This window comes from Pseudorca crassidens, chromosome 4, assembly GCF_039906515.1.
Source record: "Pseudorca crassidens isolate mPseCra1 chromosome 4, mPseCra1.hap1, whole genome shotgun sequence".
Taxonomy (NCBI): Eukaryota; Metazoa; Chordata; class Mammalia; order Artiodactyla; family Delphinidae; genus Pseudorca; species Pseudorca crassidens.
Window position 1 is genome coordinate 120,376,736 of NC_090299.1, and position 22,356 is coordinate 120,399,091.

General features: G+C 35.3%; 1 protein-coding gene across 7 annotated transcripts in view; it reads left to right on the forward strand.

Annotated features, from left to right (window-relative positions):
• TLL1 (tolloid like 1) overlaps positions 1–22,356 on the forward strand; it is a 267,057-nt gene that overhangs the window by 35,699 nt on the left and 209,002 nt on the right. For 4 of the 7 annotated variants that reach the window (XM_067736574.1, XM_067736576.1, XM_067736577.1 and 1 more), the window contains exon 2: positions 10,808–10,913. The exons of the other annotated variants lie outside the window; for them this stretch is intronic. In XM_067736574.1, the coding sequence (XP_067592675.1) occupies positions 10,808–10,913 (106 nt within the window). The remainder of the gene's footprint in view (positions 1–10,807; positions 10,914–22,356) is intronic. 7 annotated transcript variants of the gene reach the window in all.

Here is a 22,356-nt window from a genome sequence, read left to right on the forward strand (position 1 = left end):
ACTGGAACTGCCTTTTAAAGAAGATCTGAGAAACAAAAAGGAAATAAGATATGTCAGCGAAATAAGGGCCAGCTTTTCAGACAGGACTGTTGAGAACAGTCTCTACAGTTGGAGTTAAAGCTCCTGGTTAGGATTGAGAGTTTAGGGGATGGTGTGAATTGATGAACTACAGGCTATCCTTTCTTTCTTTCTTTCTTTCTTTTTTTTCTTTTGCCAGGTACTTAATTGCCTGCATTAAGATGTCTCTTTTTTCTCTCTCTCTTTCTTTTTCTTTCTTTCTCTCTCTCTTTCTTTCTTTCTTCTTTCTCTTTCTGTCTTTCAATTGGGGTATAGTTGCTTTACAATTTTGTGTTAGTTTCTGCTGTACAATGAAGTGAATCAGCTATACGGGTACATATATCCTCTTGCTCTTGGACCTCCTTCCCACCTCCCATCTAGGTCCCCACAGAGCACTGAACTGAGCTCCCTGCACTGTACAGCAGGTTCCAAATAGCTATCTGTTTTATACATGGCAGTGTATATACCTCAATCCCAATCTCCCAGTTTATCCCATAACCCTCCATGTCCAAATGTCTGCTCTCTACCTTTGCATTTCTATTCCTGCCCTGCAAAAAGGTTCATCTGTACCATATTTCTAGATCCCTCATATATGCATTAATATACAATATTTGTTTTTCTCTTTCTGACTTACTTTGCTCTGTATGACAGACTCTAAGTCCATCCACATCTCTACAAATGACCTAATTTCATTCCTTTTTATCACTAATATTCTGTTGTATATATGTACCACATCTTCCTTATCAATTCCTCTGTCGATGGACATTTAGGTTGTTTCCAGGTCCTGGCTATTGTAAATAGTGCTGCAATAAACATTGGGGTGCATGTGTCTTTTTGAATTATGGTTTTATCTGGGCATATGACCAGTAGTGGGATTGCTCAGTCATATGGTAGTTCTATTTTTAGTTTTTTAGGGAATCTCCATACTGTTCTCCATAGTGGCTATATCAACTTACATTCCCACCAACAGTGCAAGAGGGCTCCCTTTTCTCCACACCCTCTCTAGCATTTATTGTTTGTAGATTTTTTCATGATGACCATTCTGAGTGGTGTGAAGTGACATCTCATTGTAGTTTTAATCTGCATTTCTCTAATAATTAGTGATGCTGAGCATCTTTTCATGTGCCTCTTGGCTGTCTCTATGTCTTCTTTGGAGCAATGTCTATTGAGGTCTTCCACCCATTTTTTGATTGTGTTGTTTGTTTGTTTGTTTTTGGTATTCAGCTGCATGAGCTGTTTGTATATATTAGATATTAATCCCTTGTCAGTTGCTTTGTTTGCAAATACTTTCTCCCATTCTGAGGATTGTCTTTTTTGTCTCATTTATGGTTTTCTTTGCTGTGGAAAAGCTTTTGAGTTTAATTAGGTCCCATTTGTTTACTTTTGTTTTTATTTCCATTTCTCTAGGAGGTGGGTCAAAAAGGATCTTGCTGTGATTTATGTCATGGAGTGTCCTGCCTGTGTTTTCCTCTAAGAGTTTTAGAGTGTCTTGTCTTATAGTGTAAAACCAAAATGGTTTTCAATCCATTTTGAGTTTATTTTTGTGTATGATGTTAGGGAGTGTTTTAAGTTCATTCTTTTACAAGTAGCTGACCAGTTTTCCCAGCACCACTTATTGAAGAGACTGTCTTTTCTCCATTATATGTTCTTGCATCCTTTGTCATAGATTAGGTGACCATAAGTGCGTGGGTTTATCCTTGGGCTTTCTATCCTGTTCCATTGACCTATATTTCTGTTTTTGTGCCAATACCATACTGTCTTGATGACTGTAGCTTTGTAGTATAGTCTGAAGTCAGGGACCCTGATTCCTCCAGCTCCATTTTTCTTTCTCAAGATGGCTTTGGCTATTTGGGCTCTTTTGTGTTTCCATATAAATTGTAAAATTTTTTGTTTTAATTCTGTGAAAAATGCCATTGGTAATTTGATAGAGATTGCATTGAATCTGTAGATTGCTTTGGGTAGTATAGTCATCTTCACAATATTGATTCTTCCAATCAAAGAACATGGTATATCTTTCCATCTGTCTCTGTCATTTCTTCTCAAGTGAACACAGAACATTCTCTAGGATAGATCACATCTTGGGTCACAAATCAAGCCTTGGTAAATTTAAGAAAAATGAAATCATATCAAGCATCTTTTCTGAGCACAACACTATGAGGTTGGAAATCCATTACAGGAAAAAAACTGTAAAAAACACAAAGACATGGAGGCTAAACAATAAGCTAATAAATAACCAAGAGATCACTGAAGAAATTAAAAAGGAAATTTAAAAAATACATAGAAACAAATGACAATGAAAACGCAACGACCCAAAACCTATGGATGCAGCAAAAGCAGTCCTAAGAGGGAAGTTTATACCAATTCAATCCTACCTCTAGAAACAAGAAAAATCTCAAATAAACAACCTAAACTTACACCTAAATCAACTAGAGAAAGAAGAGCAAACAAAACCCAAAGTTAGTAGAAGGAAAGAACTCATAAAAATTAGAGCAGAAATAAATGAAGTAGAAACGAAGATAACAATAGCAAAAATAAATGAAACTAAAAGGTGACTCTTTGAGAAGATGAACAAAACTGATAAACCTTTAGCCAGACTCATCAAGAAAAAAAGGAGAGGATTCAAATCAGTAAAATTAGAAATGAAAAAGGAGAAATCACAACTGACACCGCAGAAATAAAAAGAATCATGAGAGACTACTATATGCCAGTAAAATGGACAACCTGGAAGAAATGGACACATTCTTAGAAAAGTACAACCTTCCAAGACTGAACCAGGAAGAAATAGAAAATTTAAACAGATGAAACACAAGTAATGAATTTGAAACTGTAATTTAAAATCTTCCAACAAACAAAAGTCCAGGACCAGATGGTGTCACAGGTGAATGCTATCAAACATATAGAGAAGAGTTAACACCTATTCCTCTCAAACTCTTCCAAAAAATTGCAGAGGGCACAACACTCCAAAACTCATTCTATGAGGCCACCATCACCTTGATACCAAAACCAGAAAAAGATATCACAAAAACAGAAAATTACAGACCAATATCACTGATGAACATAGATACAGAAATCCTCAACAAAATACTAGCAAACAGAATCCAACAACACATTAAAAGCATCATACATTATGATCAAGTGAGATTTTTCCCAGGGATGCAAGGGTTCTTCAATATACACAAATTAATGTGACGTACAATATTAACAAATTAAATAATAAAAACTATATGATCATCTCAATAGATAAGAAAAAGCTTTTGACAAAATTCAACACCCATTTATGATAAAAACTCTTCAGAAAGTGGAGATAGATGGAACCTACCTCAATGTAATAAAGGCCAATATGACAAACCCACAACAAACATCATTCTCAATGGTGAAAAACTGAAAGCATTTCCTCTAAGATCAGGAAAAAGACAAGGGTGTCCACGCTTGCCACTATTATTCAACATAGTTTTGGAAGTCCTAGCCATGGCAATCAGAGAAGACAAAGAAATAAAAGTAATCTAAATTGGTAAAGAAGAAGTAAAATTGTCACTGTTTGCAGATGACATGATACTATACATGGAAAATCCTAAGGATGCCACCAGAAAACTACTAGAGCTAATCAATGAATTTAGTAAAGTTGCAGGATACAAAATTAATGCACAGAAATCTCTTGCATTCCTATATACTAACAATGAAAGATAAGAAAGAGAAATCAAGGAAACAATCCCATTTACCACTGCAACAAAAAGAATAAAATACTTAGGAATAAACCTATCTAAGGAGGGAAAAGACCTGTGCTCAAAAAAGTATAAGATACTGATTAAAACTGGCTCTTTCGAAGTGACTTTTTGTGTTAACTAGTCATATGATTGAGGTTATTAATGCTGAGGAGTATTTAGTACCCCCCTCTCAAATCAATATTACCAACTAGAAAACTGAGGCCCAGGGAGTCTGGGAGACTCACCTAAAGTTACACAAGGGGGAGGGGCATATCTTCCTGGAGGTCGTTGGTTTATTCTAAAGGAGCACATTGTGTTCAGGTCGAAAATGAGTGAGACAAAGAGGTGTAGACTGACTGATCTCAGTAGGACTTTAATCCTCCATGTATAGAAAACTCCACTTGTCAGTGTAAATACCTACTCAAATTAGTATTGTATTTGCGAACTTGCCAGCATGTATGAAGGTGCATTTCAGTTTATTATTAGAGCTTGACCCTAGTGTGGAAAAATATTAATTGCCATTCAGAATAATTTTTAAAAGATGAATATCTGAAATGCAAATACAGGATTGCCTTAAGCACAATAAACAATTAAATCAATTACAATTTACCAGTGAAACTTTCAAGCATTGAGATGCTTAGTGAAAGGCAGAGAATGTCAGAGTGGTTTAAATATTTTCATCTGCAGTCAGAGGCATTGGCCGTGCTGAGCTGGAAGGTATCTTGGCATCTGTTGGGATGATTTTCTTCCCTTTAAGGAGCCCCAAGCTCTTGAAACACTGGAGCAGGACAGAGGGACCCTCTGAGGGTTAAGATCTTCACTTTGACTTATTTCTAATAGAGACACTCTACTTTTACCTGTTTCACAGCTTGGCTTCTCTTATTTAGAAAATAAACTGAAAAACTTTCTTGTATAGTGTTTTATATCTTTTATTTTTTATTGAATATAGTTGTTTTATAATAGTTTCATGTGTACAACATAGTGATTCAATATTTTTATAGATTGTACTCCATTTAAAGTTATTACAAGATAGTGGCTATAATTCCTTGTGCTATACAGTGTATCCCTGTTGCTTATTTATTTTATACATAATAGTTTGTACCTCTTAATCCCCTACTCCTATCTTGCCCCTCCTCACTTCCTTCTCCACATTGGTAACCACTGGTTTGTTTTCTATATCTGTGAGTCTGTTTCTCTTTTGTTACATACATTCTTTTGTTTTAAGATTCCACATATAAGTGATAACATAGAGTATTTGTTTTTCTCTGTCTGACTTATTTCATCAAGCATAATACTCTCTAGGACTGTCTACATTATTGCAAATAGCAGAATTCCATTCTTTTTTATGATTAAGTAATATTATATTTATATATCTATCTATATATATATATATATATATATATATATATATATATACCATATCTATATACTATATATATAGTATATATATCCATTCATTTCTTCATGGACACTTAGGTTGCTTCCATATCTTGGCTATTGGAAATAATGCTGCTATGAATATTGGGATGCACATATCGTTTTGAATTAGTATTTTCCTTTTTGTCAGATATATACCCAGCAGTGGAATTGCTGGATCATATGGTAGTTCTATTTTTATTTTTTTGAGGAACCTCCATATTGTTTCTCATAGTGGCTGCACAAATGTACATTTCCAACAATAGTGTCCTAAGGTTCCGTTTTCTCCACATCCTTTTGAACTTTTGGTATTTGTAGACTTTTTTTTTTTTTTTTTGGTGGTACTCAGGCCTCTCACTGTTGTGGCCTCTCCTGTTGCAGAGCACAGACTCCAGATGCGCAGGCTCAGTGGCCATGGCTCACGGGCCCAGCCGCTCCACGGCATGTGGGATCTTCCCGGACCAGGGTACGAACCCATGTCCCCTGCATCGGCAGGCAGACTGTCAACCACTGCGCCACCAGGGAAGCCCTGTAGACTTATTGATAATAGCCATTTTCACAGGAGTGAGGTGATATCTCATTGTGGTTTTGATTTGCATTTTTCTGATGATTAGCTATGTTGAGCATCTTTTCATGTGCCTGTTGACCATCTGTATAACTTCTTTGGAAAAAATGTCTATTCAGGTCTTCTGCCCATTTTTAATTAGGTTGTTTGCTTTGTTTGATATTGAGTTATATGAGCTGTTTATAGATTTTGGATATTAACTCTTTCTCAGACATATCATTTCCAAATATTTTCTCCCATTCAGTAGGTTGTCTTTTTGTTTTGTCAATGGTTTTCTTTGCTGTGCAAAAGCTTTTAAGTTTAATTAGGTCCCATTTGTTTATTTTTGCTTTTATTTATTTTGCTTTAAGAGACAAATCTTAAAAAAATATTGCTATGATATATGTCAAAGAGTTCTGCCTATGTTTTCTTCTAGGAGATTTATGGTCTCAGGTCTTTAATACATTTTGAGTTTTTTTGTATACGGTGTGAGGAAATGTTCTAATTTCATTCTTTTATGTGTGGCTTTTTTCCAGTTTTCCCAGCATCACTTATTGAAGAGACTGTCTTTTCTCCATTGTATATTCTTGCCTCTTGGTCATAGATTAATTGACCGTAAGTGTATGAATTTATTTTCTGGCCTCTTTATTCTGTTCCCTTGATCTATGTGTCTGTTTTTGTGCCAACACCATGCTTTTATGATTCCTGTAGATTTGGAGTATAGTCTGAAGTCTGGGAGAGTTATACCTCCAACTTTGTTCTTTTTGTCCTCAAGGTTGCTTTGGCAATTCAGGGTCTTTTATTGTTCTTTTGGGATTATTTGTTCTAGTTCTGTGAAAAATATCATGGGCATTTCGATAGGGATTGAATTAAATCATAGATTGCTTTAAGTAGTATAACCATTTTAAAAATATTAATTCTTCCAATCCAAGAGCAGGAATATCTTTACATTTCTTTGTATCATCTTCAATTTCCTTCATCAATGTTTTATGGTTTTCAGAATATGTCTTTCACCTCATTGGCTAACTTTATTCCTAGGAATTTTATTCTGTTGATGTGATTTTAAACAGGATTTTATTTTTGCTTTCTCTTTCTGATAATTCATTATTAGTGTATAGAAAAGCAACAGATATCTGTATATTAATCTTATATCCTGCAACCTTTCTGAATTCATTTATTAGTTCTAGTATCTTTTTGGTGGAGAGACTTTAGGGTTTTCTACATCAAGTCATCTGAAAATAGTGACAGTTTTACTTCTTCCTTTCCAATTGGGATGCCTTTTATTTCTTTTTCTTTTCTGATTGTTGTGGCTAGGACTTCTAATATTATGTTAAACAGAAATTCTGAGAGTGGGCATCCTTGTCTTGTTCCTGATTTTAGAGGAAAACTTTCAGCTTTTTACCACTGAGTATGATGTTAGCTGTGATTTGGTCATAAATGACCTTTATAATGTTGAGATACCAACTTTGATGAACTTTTTTTTATCATAAAAGGGTGTTGAATTTTGTCAAATGCTTTTTTCTGTGTCTATTGAGATGATCATGTGATTTTTGATCCTACCTTTTGTTAATGTGGTGTATCACACTGATTGATTGTGAATATTGAACCATCTTTGCATCCCTGGAATAAATTCCACTCGATCACGGTCTATGATCCTTTATATGTATTGTTGGATTCAGTTTCTTAATATTTTGTTGAGGATTTTTGCATTAATATTCATCAAAGATATTGGCCTGTAATTTTCTTTATTGTAGTGTCTTTGTCTGGTTTTGGTATGAGAGTAATGCCCCATAAAATGAATTTGGGAGTGTTTCATCTTCAATTTTTTTGGAATAGTTTGAGAACAATTTATAACTTGATAGGAGTTTGGATGCATGCATTTGTATGTTTTATTACATTTGAATTTTATGTAAAACACTATAAACAATTAATGATCTCAATTAGAGCATGTTGAAGTATTTAGGGGGAGATATACTGATATCTGTGATTTACTTAGAAACACACCAAAAATAAGGTAGATTGATGGGTAGATATAGGATGGATATACAATGAAGAAAGTATAGTTGTCTGTTAATGGTAGCATATAGATGGAAGATCTTAGGTGTGCTTTTTTCAACTTTGCTGTACATTTATAAAACTCACCAATATAGTTCAACTCTCTCATTTTCAAAATGAGGAAAGTGATGTTTAGGGAGAAGAAGATTAATTCATTGTCAGAGCAGCAATTAGAACCAAAAGAACTCATTCGGCAGCTTGTCTTTACATTCAAATTTGATCATTTGCCCCAAGATTTCTTTATATAAGTGTCAGAAAAATCATGAGTGTTATCAAAGATGAAAAAAGGCATTCTATGGTATTATTGAAACTCTTAATTTCAGGAAAATATCCTTTTCCTTCCTTTTTTATTTTTCATGCTTGTAGCATTGAGGCAGTTTTCATGCTTCTTTTTGTTTAGTACATTAGAATCAATTGTGAATTTATATATTCTGTGGTATTTATGAACCAACTATCCATTTCAGTTTTATATTCACATACAAATGAATACAACTGGCATTTCCTGATCAATGTATTCCTTTTAAAGTATAGCAGTGAAGGCAACTTCTTTAGAAAAGGTCCATGAACTTTACATAGATTCTTTTAATGTCTTTTTTGGGAAAACAAAAAAATGGCTTTGCATCTGGTGTTTGACTGGTATAAGTCATAATGAAGGACTACTAAAAAATGCTTCTCCTTGGTCTTATACTCTTCTAGAACATTTAGAGGGTAAGAATCTCTGAAGTCAAGACTACCTTAAGTTTAATTCTTGTGACATTTCTAAGTGTGAGATCTTGGGAAAGTTACTCAAGTTCTCTGAGTCTTTTTCCTTGGGTATAAAATAGGGATAATAATCACACCCTACTGATCAGGGTATTTAATAAAATCTATTATTACAATTTTATTAATGGTAACCTTAGAATTTGCTGGTGAATGACTTTTAGTTTTAACATTGTATGTTTATATTTTGTTTTGTTTATTTTACTTTTTATTTATAGCTGACATTTACTTTCATAAGAGATTGTGCTTCTGAATATTTATAGGATTTACAACTTCACTTGTCACGTCAATAAAACATGCACACTGTAATTCTTACAGTTCTTTATACAGAAACATGAGTCATCTATAAAGCACGTTATGATTGGGTTTATTTATTCCTTAACTCTGTTCTCCTTTAAAAGATTCTTTCTTATTTCTCAGATTTTAGTGTTGATTACTGCTTTCTAGTCTTCTCCCTAAAGATTTCAAAATGTAAGAATTGTAGACTTGTACAACTCAAAATGTAAGGAATGCAGACTTTTAAAAGAGTGAGAAATTAAAATTTCAATCATTACTGTAACTTTAAAAAATTGCAATGTAAAGATGCTACTTTTGGGCTTCCCTGGTGGCTCAGTGGTTGAGAGTCCGCCTGCCGATACAGGGGACGTGGGCTCGTGCCCCGGTCCAGGAAAGATCCCACATGCCGTGGAGTGGCTGGGCCCGTGAGCCATGGCCGCTGAGCCTGAGCGTCCGGAGCCTGTGCTCTGCAACGGGAGAGGCCACAACAGTGAGAGGCCCGCGTACCGCAAAAAAAAAAAAAAAAAAAAAAAAGATGCTACTTTTTCATATTAAGTGGATAAAGATGTTCTTAATTGTAGTAGGCACCACTCAGACTAATGAAAATGTTAGCTGGGATATATACATAAATAAAGCAAATACATTTTATTCTAAAATATTAAATATATTTTATCCACCCCAGCATACATATACATATAAGATAATAGTATATCATTTGAAGGAGAAACAAATGTCAAAGTTTTATGTACTGTAGTTCAGTAGTTGTATAATGCTTTCTTTGTGTATCATCTCAAATTCTTTTTTTAATCATATTTTATAGTTTTCAAGGTGACAAAATGAGCTCACTGTACAGAATCATAAAATTTGGAAGGTTGGGAGGAAGCGTTGAGATCTGGAATTCTAAATTAGTGGTTTTTAATCCTTATTTCAGGAGGTTTTAAAAAATTACTAATGCCATACTCCAGCTGCATTAAATTAGAATCTCTGTGAATAGGGCCTGAATAGTCCTAGTTTTCAGAAGCTCCCCTGGTGATTCTACCATGATGTCAATGTCAGAATCATCCATCTGTTTTTGTTTTTTGGCAACATTTAGAAAGGAAACAGAAGTTCTCTAGATCTTGGTGAAGTCAGACTATTTGCCTTCAGAATTAAAAAAGAATCTTGGTCTCCTCTTAAACCAGTGCTTTTTCCACTCTCCCACACTGCTTTCCTTTGGTTACTCCAGACTGTGTTTTTCTTAATGAGTTCGTGTGGTCCTCCAAACCCTTGGGAGAGATTATCATGTGTAGTCAGGCCTTGTTTTGGTGGATGAGCCTTATGGGTATCCTACATTTGTATTTTCTGAAGCACTGGGGAATGAGTGAAGATATTGGCTTAGCCCCTAGATACCTGAACTTGATTGGTCAAGCTGCTCCATAAACAGAGTTATTTCTGGCCAGGAGAAAGTACAGTGCACTTTTAGTTGGCTACTCTAAATTTTATGCACTGCATATTTATTATATTATATTTAATTTTTTTCTGTGATAATGTACTATATGTGTAAAGACTAGTTTTAATTATGGGTCATATATTAAGTTTAAAGATCATATAATAAAAAACAAATATTTAAAGTAATTTTACCTATTGTAAAATTATTTTATATTAATTCTTATGATTTTGTTCTCATTTATAGACAATATTATTCATATACTATCTAGTTAACTTGCCTTCTATGTATTTCAGAATTTTTTAAAATATGGAGTTACAATATTGTCATGCCATTACAGCTAATTTCCAAAGGAATCAAAATGTGGAAAATCTGTTCATAAACCTTTTTTGATATATCCTTTTGAAAAATACAGTTTATTCTAGGTTTTCATCACCATTTCTTGCTGTGGCGGGATAATGTTATAGTCTCAAGTGACATGTGGACAAACATGGATTCAAGGGTAGTGCCTCTTGAAGGCCTTGTTTAAAACACTCACTCTGGGATACTACTGTGCTTCTTTACTTCCAGACTGACCACTGCTCTAAGCAGTGTTGGGGCAATGCCTGGGCTGCCCGACCCCTTGAAGTTCAAGAAGAAGCACCAGGACTTCTCATGATGGGAGGTCAGAATCAATGTAAGTGACTTCCTAACAGGGACAGCTAAATCCCTTCAGTGATTTAGGTCTGTATGAAGTCTGCCATATAAAAGATTATTTCCAGTGTGTGGTGTTTGTCATCATCATACCACAAAATCTTGCCTTTGACATAAAATGAAACTTTAGAAGCATTTCTCAAGTGTTAATTCTTATGTATCTCTGGTGAAAAGCACAGTGCAAAGATATAATGTGTTCAATTTGTTGTTTCCTTAGGATTACCCATCAATATTTTCAATTCCATTAAATATTAGTTTAAGGAAACTGGAGTTACTTTGAAAATTTCCATCAATGATAGCTTAGAGAAAACTTAGAAAGTCTAATTTAAAATTTTTGTGGACTTTAAAGATGAGCATAAATGTACTCATAAATGCATAAGTGGGCAAAGCTGCAAGATTTCTATCTTTGAGAAAAGTTTTAATTTTGTTGTAATTTGACATTGTTGTTGAGCATTGTTGCTTAGTACAGATTTATTTCTTTTCAGTGATGTTACTTCATGAAATCTCAACCATGTAGGTATTCCCAAAGATAACAGCTCAGTAAATTGTATCAGAAAACACTTGATGTGTACAAATGGATAATAGAAATAGTAGAAATAATGTTCATTTGTGATAAATTACACAAGACTAGGGTTGGATTTTTCCTTTGGGGCAAAATAAAGAAGTTGTAATATGATGCTTGTATTAAGATGGAGTTTTCATTAAGAATAGAAGAGGAGAAAGTGATGACGTAATAGAAAACATCATAATACCATCAAATTTATTCTCATCAAGTCCTGGGGATCTAAATATCTTTTCAAACAGTTTTCTTCTAACTGTTTATAAGTGACAAGGTTATGGTGTTTGAAGATAATGAGAGGATAATTTTCTTGTACTGTTGAACTCTAGAACTTTTGTGTAAAATTATAATACTTCATTATATAGAAAGGACAACAATGTTCTACAGTAAGTAAAGATTCAAACTGGTTTCTGTTTTTCTATCTAATGGCTTGCATCTAACTCTGATAAACAAGTTTAAACTTATATCATATAAAGTAATGTTTCACATATTGCTATTTTCCTTCATTGAATCCAATCCATAACATATTAAAATAATGAGTACTGGAAAGTACCTAAAGCAAAAAGCCCCAGGTATATTTTAGGGTTCCCATAATCAGTTTAAAAGAGAGTCATTTAAGTTCTGTGAGTATCAGATCTGATTCCCTTCCCTGCCTACCCTCCTAGGCTGTTGTGAGGATGAAATGAGAGTAAATATGTAAAAGTACTATGTTAACTGTAACAGACTGTAGAAAATTTGTTAATCTTTTGGGCAAGATTTAGAACAAAACATTTAAAATAATCTGGGTATTTTATCCAGCAACGTTAGAGAAGGACATCTTCCTTATATAACTTTTATTTAAAAAGAGTAAGAAGGGACTTCCCTGGTCGTCCAGTGGTTAAGACTCCATGCTTCCACTGCAGGGGGTGCGGGTTCCATCCCTGGTAGGGGAATTAAGATCCTCTCCTGCATGGTGCGTGGTGTGGCTAAAAGAATTAAAAAATTTTAAAGAATTTTTAAAGATGTGAAAGAAAGAGTAAGAAACACAGCAATTAATATATAGTGGGCTGAAATACATAGAGTAACAACATCAAAATATTTACAAAAAGCAGCCTTAGCTATCACGGCATATACTGGAATCAGGCTGCCTTTGTCAGCCCTCCCTCCTCTCTCTCCCCTGCCCTCTCTAACTTCTCCACTTCCTTCTCTCCCTTTCTCCACTCTGTTTTCTTTCTACTCCCCTACTTTCCGAGGTTGGTAGGACTTCCTTGCTTGTCTCCTGACCTTACGTTTTATATTTTGTGGACCCTCTTTGTTGGTATTACATCACATAGACATCCTGGCAGGCTTTGTAGAAAGAGTTTGGACACCTTTCCCTTGGTGTTTTGTAGTGAAACAAGATGGAGCTCTCAGCTGTGGACCAGAGAAAAGAGAGCAGTCTTTGGTCCCAGTGAGTAACAAAACCACAGGCGGTGTTGACAGGAGTGTATGGCCGTGCATTAGCTGAGACAGTTCTGTGGTTTGAAACTCTTTAATTGTATCTGTCACTACCATTTACAACTAAAGAAAAATTTATTGAATCTCACCACATGTTTAGAATGAAAACTCAAAGAAGGGCAGAACCAGAAAAGTAATGCATAAAAAGGAATGTAAGCAGAGTTTGAGAAGAAATACAAAGAAACCTGAATTGCATAAACAGGATAGCAGTCAAAGGTGAATTTTTCTGTTGGAGATGAGTTCTGGAAGGCTGTTGGATGAGAGAAGGACAGAGAGCTCATTATACCAGGGTTGCTGTGGCTTATCAGGGCTGATTTCAGGAGAGCTGACTGGAGTTCTGAAACCTGGGGGACAGCACACACCAAGAACACTGGAAGGGAGAAAAACACCAAAAATGAATGGGTAGCAGGAGGTAAGGAACTCATTTATCTTGGCATTCATAGTTTAAACATCATAAACTTAAGAGGAATATGTTTTGAAACTATTTAAACTTATTAGCATCAAATACTTCTGTGATTCTTTGTTATTGGTTGTTTAGTTTTGAAGCCTGCAATTGAAAAAGTGAACATTGTATACCATTCTGTAATTACCCTGAGGTGGAAAATTGGGTTCTCCATTGTTCCCTTTTCTTCATTTATTATAATCATCCTTTTCCTTCCCTTTCTTCCTCTGTCTCTTTCTGCTTCCTTTCCTTCCTTGTTTTCAATTCTCCCACTGCAAGACTTTAGAATGATTTCTTTAGACTTACAGGTCCTCACTGGACAATGGCACATCTCACAAGTATTTTCTTCAAACATATCAATCATAGGCACCATAAACTCAAAGGAGATTAATGTGTCACAGTGAATTTTCAAATTTTCCCTGTTACATAAAGAAACTGATATTGACAAAGACAAAACAGTTAAAAAAAAAACAGAGCATTACTTCAATAATTTGGGCTATTTGTTAGCATTGTCTTATGATTTTCAGAATATATCTGTGTAAAAACTGGAAAATTTGGAATGTGATCTTTAGACAGAGGCTGCTCTTCTCTGAGGGTTAGAATCTGGTAACCAGTACAGGTTTTGAGAGTCGACCTCTGGTCAATTGACATTCCTTCCTCTGCCTGATTTTCTGCATTTGAGGGATTCTCAAGCTGCTGTAGTGTACCTCGGTCTCTCAGGTAGGAATATCGTTAACTAGCTTGTATTTGTCTTTGAATAAATTACCAAAAAAAGTGCCTTCTCTGAGCAGAAGAATTGCACCAATAGACTCTTCCTTTCAAGTGTGGCTTGGCACCGAGACTGGGCTAGGTTTAGGTCTCCGTATGCCACCTGGAAACCATCTCAGATGTATAAATAGTACTACAGTTACATGCAGTAGCCCTACCTCCAAGCCATAGGGCAATGGGAAAAATGGGAAATTTTCTCTAAACATGATGATGCTTTATATATTATCAAACCCCAAAATACAGCAAAAACTTGTTTTCACTCTTAGTCAATAATCAGGAACTGCTGACTTTTGGAATTAGCAGATTATCAACATTTTATCTGTCAGTTTTCAAAGTTTTAAATAAAGTATTATTTAACATATTATATAAATAAGTATCTTAACTATAGTAATATGATATTAATTATTAGAAAAGTAAATCAGAAAATTGTTTCAATGCTATTCAGTGAGGCCTTGGCGTAGAAAAATAATGCAATTTACATGAAAGATTAAATTTTGAATACTATCATGGGTCAAAGACTTGATGACAGTAATTTTGATTTGCCAGCCTTGGTAGCATCCCAGATTCTCAGATAACTTGGGAACCTGTGGGTTGCAATAGAAGTAAGATATCAAATTGTGCCTCTGTGTGTGTGTGTGTGTGTGTGTGTGTGTGTGTGTGTGTGTAGGTTTTTTCTATCAGTTATCTTTTTATCTCTATCTATCTCTTTTTCTTAACATATGAATTCAGGTTTTAAGACCTACTCAGGAGATAGCAAGCTGGATGGGAAAGGTTTGTAATTAAAAACTTTATATTTAAAGCTGTAATATTCCTCTTAAATGTATTTAAAACATGAATATTAAAACCCCAGAAGAAATGAAATTTGGAAATAATGTGATTGGCAATTTGCTCTTATCCTCTGGCTAACGTTCCTATGGGAGAAGGTGACTCAGGGAGGGAAACAGGAGGCCACTCTGTCTCAAGAAGCAGAAGGCAGAGGGTGAGTCTTGAGTATATTTTAGGTTCAATTTGCACAATCTAGTGATGAAATCACCTAGTTTTCAGGAATTCCTACTGTTGTTCTGGACATTTCAGCTGGCATTAGTGCCACGCATTCTTTTCATTGATATTTAAGCCAAAGTAGACAGGTGCTACCCAGTGGTGCCATACCAGAGCCAGGAGCTGAAAGTCAGACCCCAAGAACTCCCAGCCAGATCGTTGTACTGTCCAACTCTGTTGCTTCACTAACTTCGCAATATTGGAACATTATGGTTTATACAATTGAGCAACTACAGTTTTGGACTCTATTTATTAAATCATGATAAGGTTTTATTGCACTAGATGAGTGGAGAATACTAGGTTTATGTTATTCTTTTTTTGAAATTAATTCCAGCTTCTTTATCAAAATAAAAAGTAATAGCTCTGGCCATTGACTATTCATGTTTGATATTACAGTTTTGAAATGTGAATTTGATGTTATATTACTTATTTAGAATCTAGAGCAGAACTCTAACTACTGAAGCTATCTTTAAGAATTAAAAAACAAGTATATAAAAATCTCAATTGGAAACTTTTGCTTCAATGAAGGAAGGCATGGCCTTTGGAAGATACATACTAAAATCAAGTGAAGGATATTAGCTTACTCTTTCAAATTTTTTATTTTCCTTTTATTTCCTTAGACTGTGTTTTATAGGAATATTGAATTTGTGATTCTTATGTTTGATACTGATGAAGGACTTTTAAGCAAGTTCAAAGTAAAACTAAAATAAAAATTATTAAGATTATCTCTAGAACATATTAAGTGTGTTTAATTCCCTTTAGAACTGGAAATTTTAGTTAGTTTTTAAAAAAATTTTTCCTGCTCTATCTATTGCATTAGCAACCATAGACCAAGTGACATGATTGTTTTTAATAAAACAGATTAATAAAAATGTAAGAAGATTAAGCATTTTAGATTCTGGCTTTTATGCTTAATATGAGAGTATTGGTTTGAAGCCAGTACATGCTAATTTATTGGCACTTTCCTTGAAGTAATGTAGAAGATTACCTCCTCTGAGATTGTTCACCTGGGGTAGTCGTTCTCAGCCAAGGAGCAATTTTGCCCCCAGGGAACATTTGGCAATATCTGGAAACATTTTTGGTTGTCACAGCTGGGGAGGTGGGTTGCTATAGGCATCCAGAGAATAGAAGCCAGAGATGCTGCTAAACATCCTACCATGCATAGGACAGCCCCCAGCAAAGAATTATCCAGTCCAAAATGTCAAATAGTGCCAAGGTTGAGAAAGCCCTGGTCTAGGAGTGTTTATTGCTTCCTCCTATTGCTTTCCTTTTTCCTTTTCCTTCTTTCTTTTTCCATTCCTCTTACTTAAATAGGTATGTGTAGCTCTGTGGAGAAGGGTAAGTGGCTGTCTATTTTGTACTAGATGTAATCTTTTAAGAGTTATTTCCTAAGGTGTGGCTTGTACAGAATGAAAAGGTGGTCGGGGGCCTGCACTTGGCTGTACGACCTTGGACTTGTCACTTACCTCTTTCTTTCTCTAAAAGTCAGAACTGAGCGAGATCTGAGGTTTCTTTTAGCCTAAGAAAATCAAAATATTTTGGCTAAACCATTCATTCAACCTCACACAAGCACCTTCTTGTGTCAAATGCCATTCTAGGTGCTGTGAGTGAACTGGTACAGAAGATCAGAAGACGTAGCTTCTGATTTCTCAATGCCTGTGATTTAACTGGGGAGACGGATGTGTAAACAAAAGTGATCACACACTGTGAAAAGAATTCAAATAAAAGAGGCTATTGGACGAAAGGAGGAATTTGCCAGAAGGGGAGGCAGGGCATCTCGGACAAAAGGAATGGCATAGGCGAAAGCTTAGGATTATGAAAGCCCTGTTAGGTTAAGTAATGTTGAAAAGTTTCAGTGTGATGGGGATATGGTTGCTGAATGAAAATGCTCTTCTTGTGTTGCTTTAAAATATCAAAAATTTACAAAAGAATTTTACAGCTATGAAAAATAAATATTATCACATAGTCCTTGCACTGGAGCCATTGGTTCATGTCCAAAGTGTTCATCACAAGCACAGACAGCCTGGATCACAGTCTGAGGATCCCGTCAGGTCCTGTCTTTCCTACTGTACTTGTCTTAACTTGTGCCTGATCTGCTGCTTCATTGTTAAAACTGTGGATTGTGGTGCAGAAGAGCCAGGAACAACGCATCCAAATTTTAAGAAGTGTCTGCTTTTCCCCTCTATCAAGTTCCCTGGAAATAGTTTAGAATTTTAATAATCCCCTTGGGGCAATGGACTTGGGTAATTAAAACAGCTGATTTAATTCACAAATGTAGGTGGGCCAAATGTAGTGTCATCCCATTTAACCCTCCTAAAACAAATAGAGAGCATGATGACAGAAATAGTGCCAAGGCTTCTGCCACACATGGACAACAGGCAGCACCCGTTTTTGGCTTGGTGACCAAACACTGGTCAGCATTGCTGAACTAGTGATTCTCAGCTCGGCCTAAGGCACCATCATACTCAATTGTCTTTTGCAGCTGTGAAAATCAGTATCTTCCCTTAGAGTATGTCATAAAAGGAAATGAGAGTATTCTGAGGGAAACTGATATTTTATCAGCTGTAAAGAAAGAGACAAATTTTGCATGAGTTTTCCCTCAGCAAATCTGACTTTTCTCAGGAGAAGGGAGGTTAAGTAGAATAACTCCTTTTGCTGCTTTTCTTTGGAAATATCCAGATATAAAAAGAAGTCATGTAGTAGATATCACAGTGACTGGAGAGTTCAGGAAATCTCTCTACTCTTTCCAGCCAAGAGCTGACTTTCTATTACGCTTAACTTCTTGACGTCTGAACTTCTCCTTCTAGAAATAAATCTAATAGTACCTGCTATTCTTGGCTCAGGACTTATGAAGTAATGTCTATAGAGTATTTGTGAAGAAAAAGGTTCTATAACACAAATAAGTATTTTTCCACCCTTGATATCAGTTAGTTTCCGGTTTGTATGACTAAATTCTAAGTAGTCTGACATTTGGCAACCTCTTTTTTTTCCCATCAGAATGTAAAATTCATGATTAGCCGCTCATTATGAATTTGTCACAACTTCACTTAACCTAATAAATATCCCAGAAAGAGTTGACTTGGCTAGAGCTGAATCAGTACAGCTTTATGAATTTGGCCACTAAGTTAAGCCAATAGTTTTAAATCTGTACTGATCTAAGGACGAATGTGCAGAAAGCAAGACCTGGGTGCATTCTCCCAGAATCAGTGGAGTTCAGCTGTCAATCAGGTTGGTTAGAGGAGGAGGAGGTACAGATGAATGTGCGGAAGGTCAGCATGTCCCCCTTTGATATGTAGAGACCAGCAGTGGTACTAGCAGAGGAACCAACTGAAGAATTAGTGGGCAAGCAATCTTAAGTGTGACTTACGACATTTAAAATGTTTTGAGTTCTTAAAGATTGTTCATTATGCCATAGGTGCATGTTCTTTTATGGTCTATTAGATTTTGTTTTCTATGTAAATAATCATCTGCTGCCTGCTTAAGATACAGCTGTACACGCTCATTTATAGATAGGCTGTGGCTGCTTTTGCATTACAATGGCAAGCTACACAGTTGCAACAGAGAATTTTATGGCCCACAAAGACTAAAATATTTACTATCTGTCTCTTTACAGAAAAAGTATGCTGACCCTTGCTTTAAAGAAATAACTTTGGTAAACAAAAACTATAGATAAATTCTCTCAGTGTCTAATTCACCTAGACAAATGAAATTATTTTCTTTTGAAGAAATGATAACCCCCAATACTTTCTTTTCATCTTATTTGCTTTATAATACCTGAGAAAGTCTTTTAAAATGCAAATATTGAAATAATGTGTAAAAGGAACCATGTTTCTTATGATCTATAAGCACTCCAGAAAAAAACATATGCATATAGTAGTATAGTGACTGCAAAGTGATCTCTAATAGTGTTACCAGTTGTATTAGGGAAGTGAATAAATAACAATAACAACAGCAAATGTTTATAATATGTTTATTCTGTATTAGACACTGTTCTAAGTACTTTTAAATTTTTTCTTCAGCAACCCTTTAAAGTAGGATAATTATTATTATTTCTTTAACATCTTTATTAGAGTATAATTGCTTTACAATGGTGTGTTAGTTTCTGCTGTATAACAAACTGTATCAGCTATACATATGGCATACATCCCCATATCTCCTCCCTCTTGTGTCTCCCTCCCACCCTCCCTATGCCACCTCTCTAGGCAGTCACAAAGCACCGAGCTGAACTCCCTGTGCTATGTGGCTGCTTCCCACTAGCTGTCTATTTTACATTTGGTATATATGTAAAATATATATGCATATATGTCTCTCTCACTTCATCCCAGCTTACCCTTCCCCCTCTTCGTGTCCTTAAGTCCATTCTCTATGTCTGCATCTTTATTCCTGTCCTGCCCCTAGGTCCTTCAGAACCTTTTTTTTTTTTTTTAGATTCCATATATGTGTGTTAACATATGGTATTTGTTTTTCTCTTTCTGATTTACTTCACTCTGTATGACAATCTCTAGGTCCATCCACCTCACTACAAATAACTCAATTTCATTTCTTTTTATGGCTGAATAATATTCCATTGTATATATGTGCCACGTCTTCTTTATCCATTCATCTGTTGATGGACACTTAAGTTGCTTCTATGTCCTGGCTATTGTAAATAGAGCTGCAATGAACATTGTGGTACATGACTCTTTTTGAATTGTGGTTTTCTCACGTTATATGCCCAGTAGTGGGATTGCTGGGTTATATGGTAGCTCTGTTTTTAGTTTTTTGAGGAACCTCCATACTGTTCTCCATAGTGACTATGTCAATTTACATTCCCCCAACAGTGCAAGAGGGTTGCCTTTTCTCCACATTCCCTCCAGCATTTATTGTTTGTAGATTTTTTGTTGATGGCCATTCTGACCAGTGTGAGGTGATACCTCATTGCAGTTTGATTTGCATTTCTCTAATGATTAGTGATGTTAAGCATCCTTTCATGTGTTTCATGGCAATCTGTATATCTTCTTTGGAGAAATGTCTATTTAGGTCTTCTGCCCATTTTTGGATTTCATTTTTTGTTTTTCTGATATTGAGCTGCATAAGCTGCTTGTATATTTTGGAGATTAATCCTTTGTCAGTTGCTTCGTTTGCAAATAATTTCTCCCATTCTGAGGGTTGTCTTTTCATCTTGTTTATGATATCCTTTGCTGTGCAAAAGCTTTTAAGTTTCATTAGATTCCATTTGTTTATTTTTGTTTTTATTTCCATTTCTCTAGGAGAAGGTGCAAAAGGATCTTGCTGTGATGTATGTCATGGAGTATTCGTTCTGCCTATGTTTTCCTCTAAGTGTTTTATAGTGTCTGGTCTTACATTTAGGTCTTTAATCCATTTTGAGTTTATTTTTCTGTACGTTGTTAGGGAGTGTTCTAATTTCATTCTTTTACATGTAGCTGTCCAGTTTTCCCAGCACCACTTAGTGAAGAGACTGTCTTTTCTCCATTATATATTCTTGCCTCCTTTAGCAAAGATAAGGTGACCATATGTGCATGGGTTTATCTCTGGGCTTTCTATCCTGTTCCACTGATCTATATTTCTGTTTTTGTGTCAGTACCATACTGCCTTGATTACTGTAGCTTTGTAGTATAGTCTGAAGTCAGGGAGCCTGATTCCTCCAGCTTCGTTTTTCTTTCTCAAGATTGCTTTGGCTCTTCTGGGTCTTTTGTGTTTCATACAAATTGTGAAATTTTTTGTTCTAGTTCTGTGAAAAATGCCAGTGATAGTTTCATAGGGATTGCGTTGAATCTGTAGATTGCTTTGGGTAGTATACTCATTTTCACAATGTTGATCCTTCCAATCCAAGAACATGATATATCTCTCCATCTGTTTGTATCATCTTTAATTTCTTTCATCAGTGTCTTACAGTTTTCTGCCTACAGGTCTTTTGTCTCCTTAGGTAGGTTTATACCTAGGTATTTTATCCTTTATTTCGCAATGGTAAATGGGAGTGTTTCCTTAATTTCTCTTTCAGATTTTTCATCATTAGTGTATAGGAATGCAAGAGATTTCTGTGCATTAATTTTTTATCCTGAAACTTTACCAAATTCATTGATTAGCTCTAGTAGTTTTCTGGTAGCATCTATAGGATTCTCTATGTATAGTATCATGTCATCTGCAAACAGTGACCGTTTTGCTTCTTCTTTTCCGATTTGCATTCGTTTTGTTTCTTTTTCTTCTCTGATTGCTGTGGATAAAACTTCCAAAACTATGTTGAATAATAGTGATGATAGTGGGCAACCTTGTCTTGGTCCTGATGTTAGCGGAAATGTTTTCAGTTTTTCATGATTGAGAACAATGTTGGTTGTGCGTTTGTCATATATGGCCTTTATTATGTTGAGGTAAGTTCCCTCTATACCTACTTTCTGGAGGGTTTTTTATCATAAATCGGTGTTGAATTTTTCAAAAGCTTTTTCTGAACCTACTGAGATGATCATATAGTTTTTATACTTCAATTTGTTAATATGGTTTATCACATTGATTGATTTGCATATATTGAAGAATCCTTGCATTCCTGGAGTAAACTCCACTTGATCATAGTGTATGATCCTTATAATGTGCTGTTGGATTCTCTTTGCTAGTATTTTGTTGAGGATTTTTGCATCTACGTTCATCAGTGATATTGGCCTGTAGTTTTCTTTCTTTATGATATCTTTGTCTGGTTTCTGTATCAGGGAGATGGTGGTCTCATAGAATAAGTTTGGGACAGTTCCTCCCTCTGCTATATTTTGGAAGAGTTTAAGAAGGATAGGTGTTAACTCTTCTCTAAATGTTTGATAGAATTTGCCTGTGAAGCCATCTGGTCCTGGGCTTTTTGTTGTTGGAAGATTTTAAATGACAGTTTGAATTTCAGTGCTTGTGCTTGGTCTGTTTATATTTTCTATTTCTTCCTGGTTCAGTCTCAGAAGACTGTGCTTTTCTAAGAATGTGTCCATTTCTTCCAGGTTGTCCATTTTATTGGAATATAGTTGCTTGTAGTAATCCCTCAAGATTCTTTGTATTTCTGCAGTGTGAGTTGTTACTTCCCCTTTTTCATTTCTCATTCTGTTGATTTGAGTCTTCTCCCTTTTTTTCTTTATGAGTTTGACTAATGGTTTATCAATATTTTTTATCTTC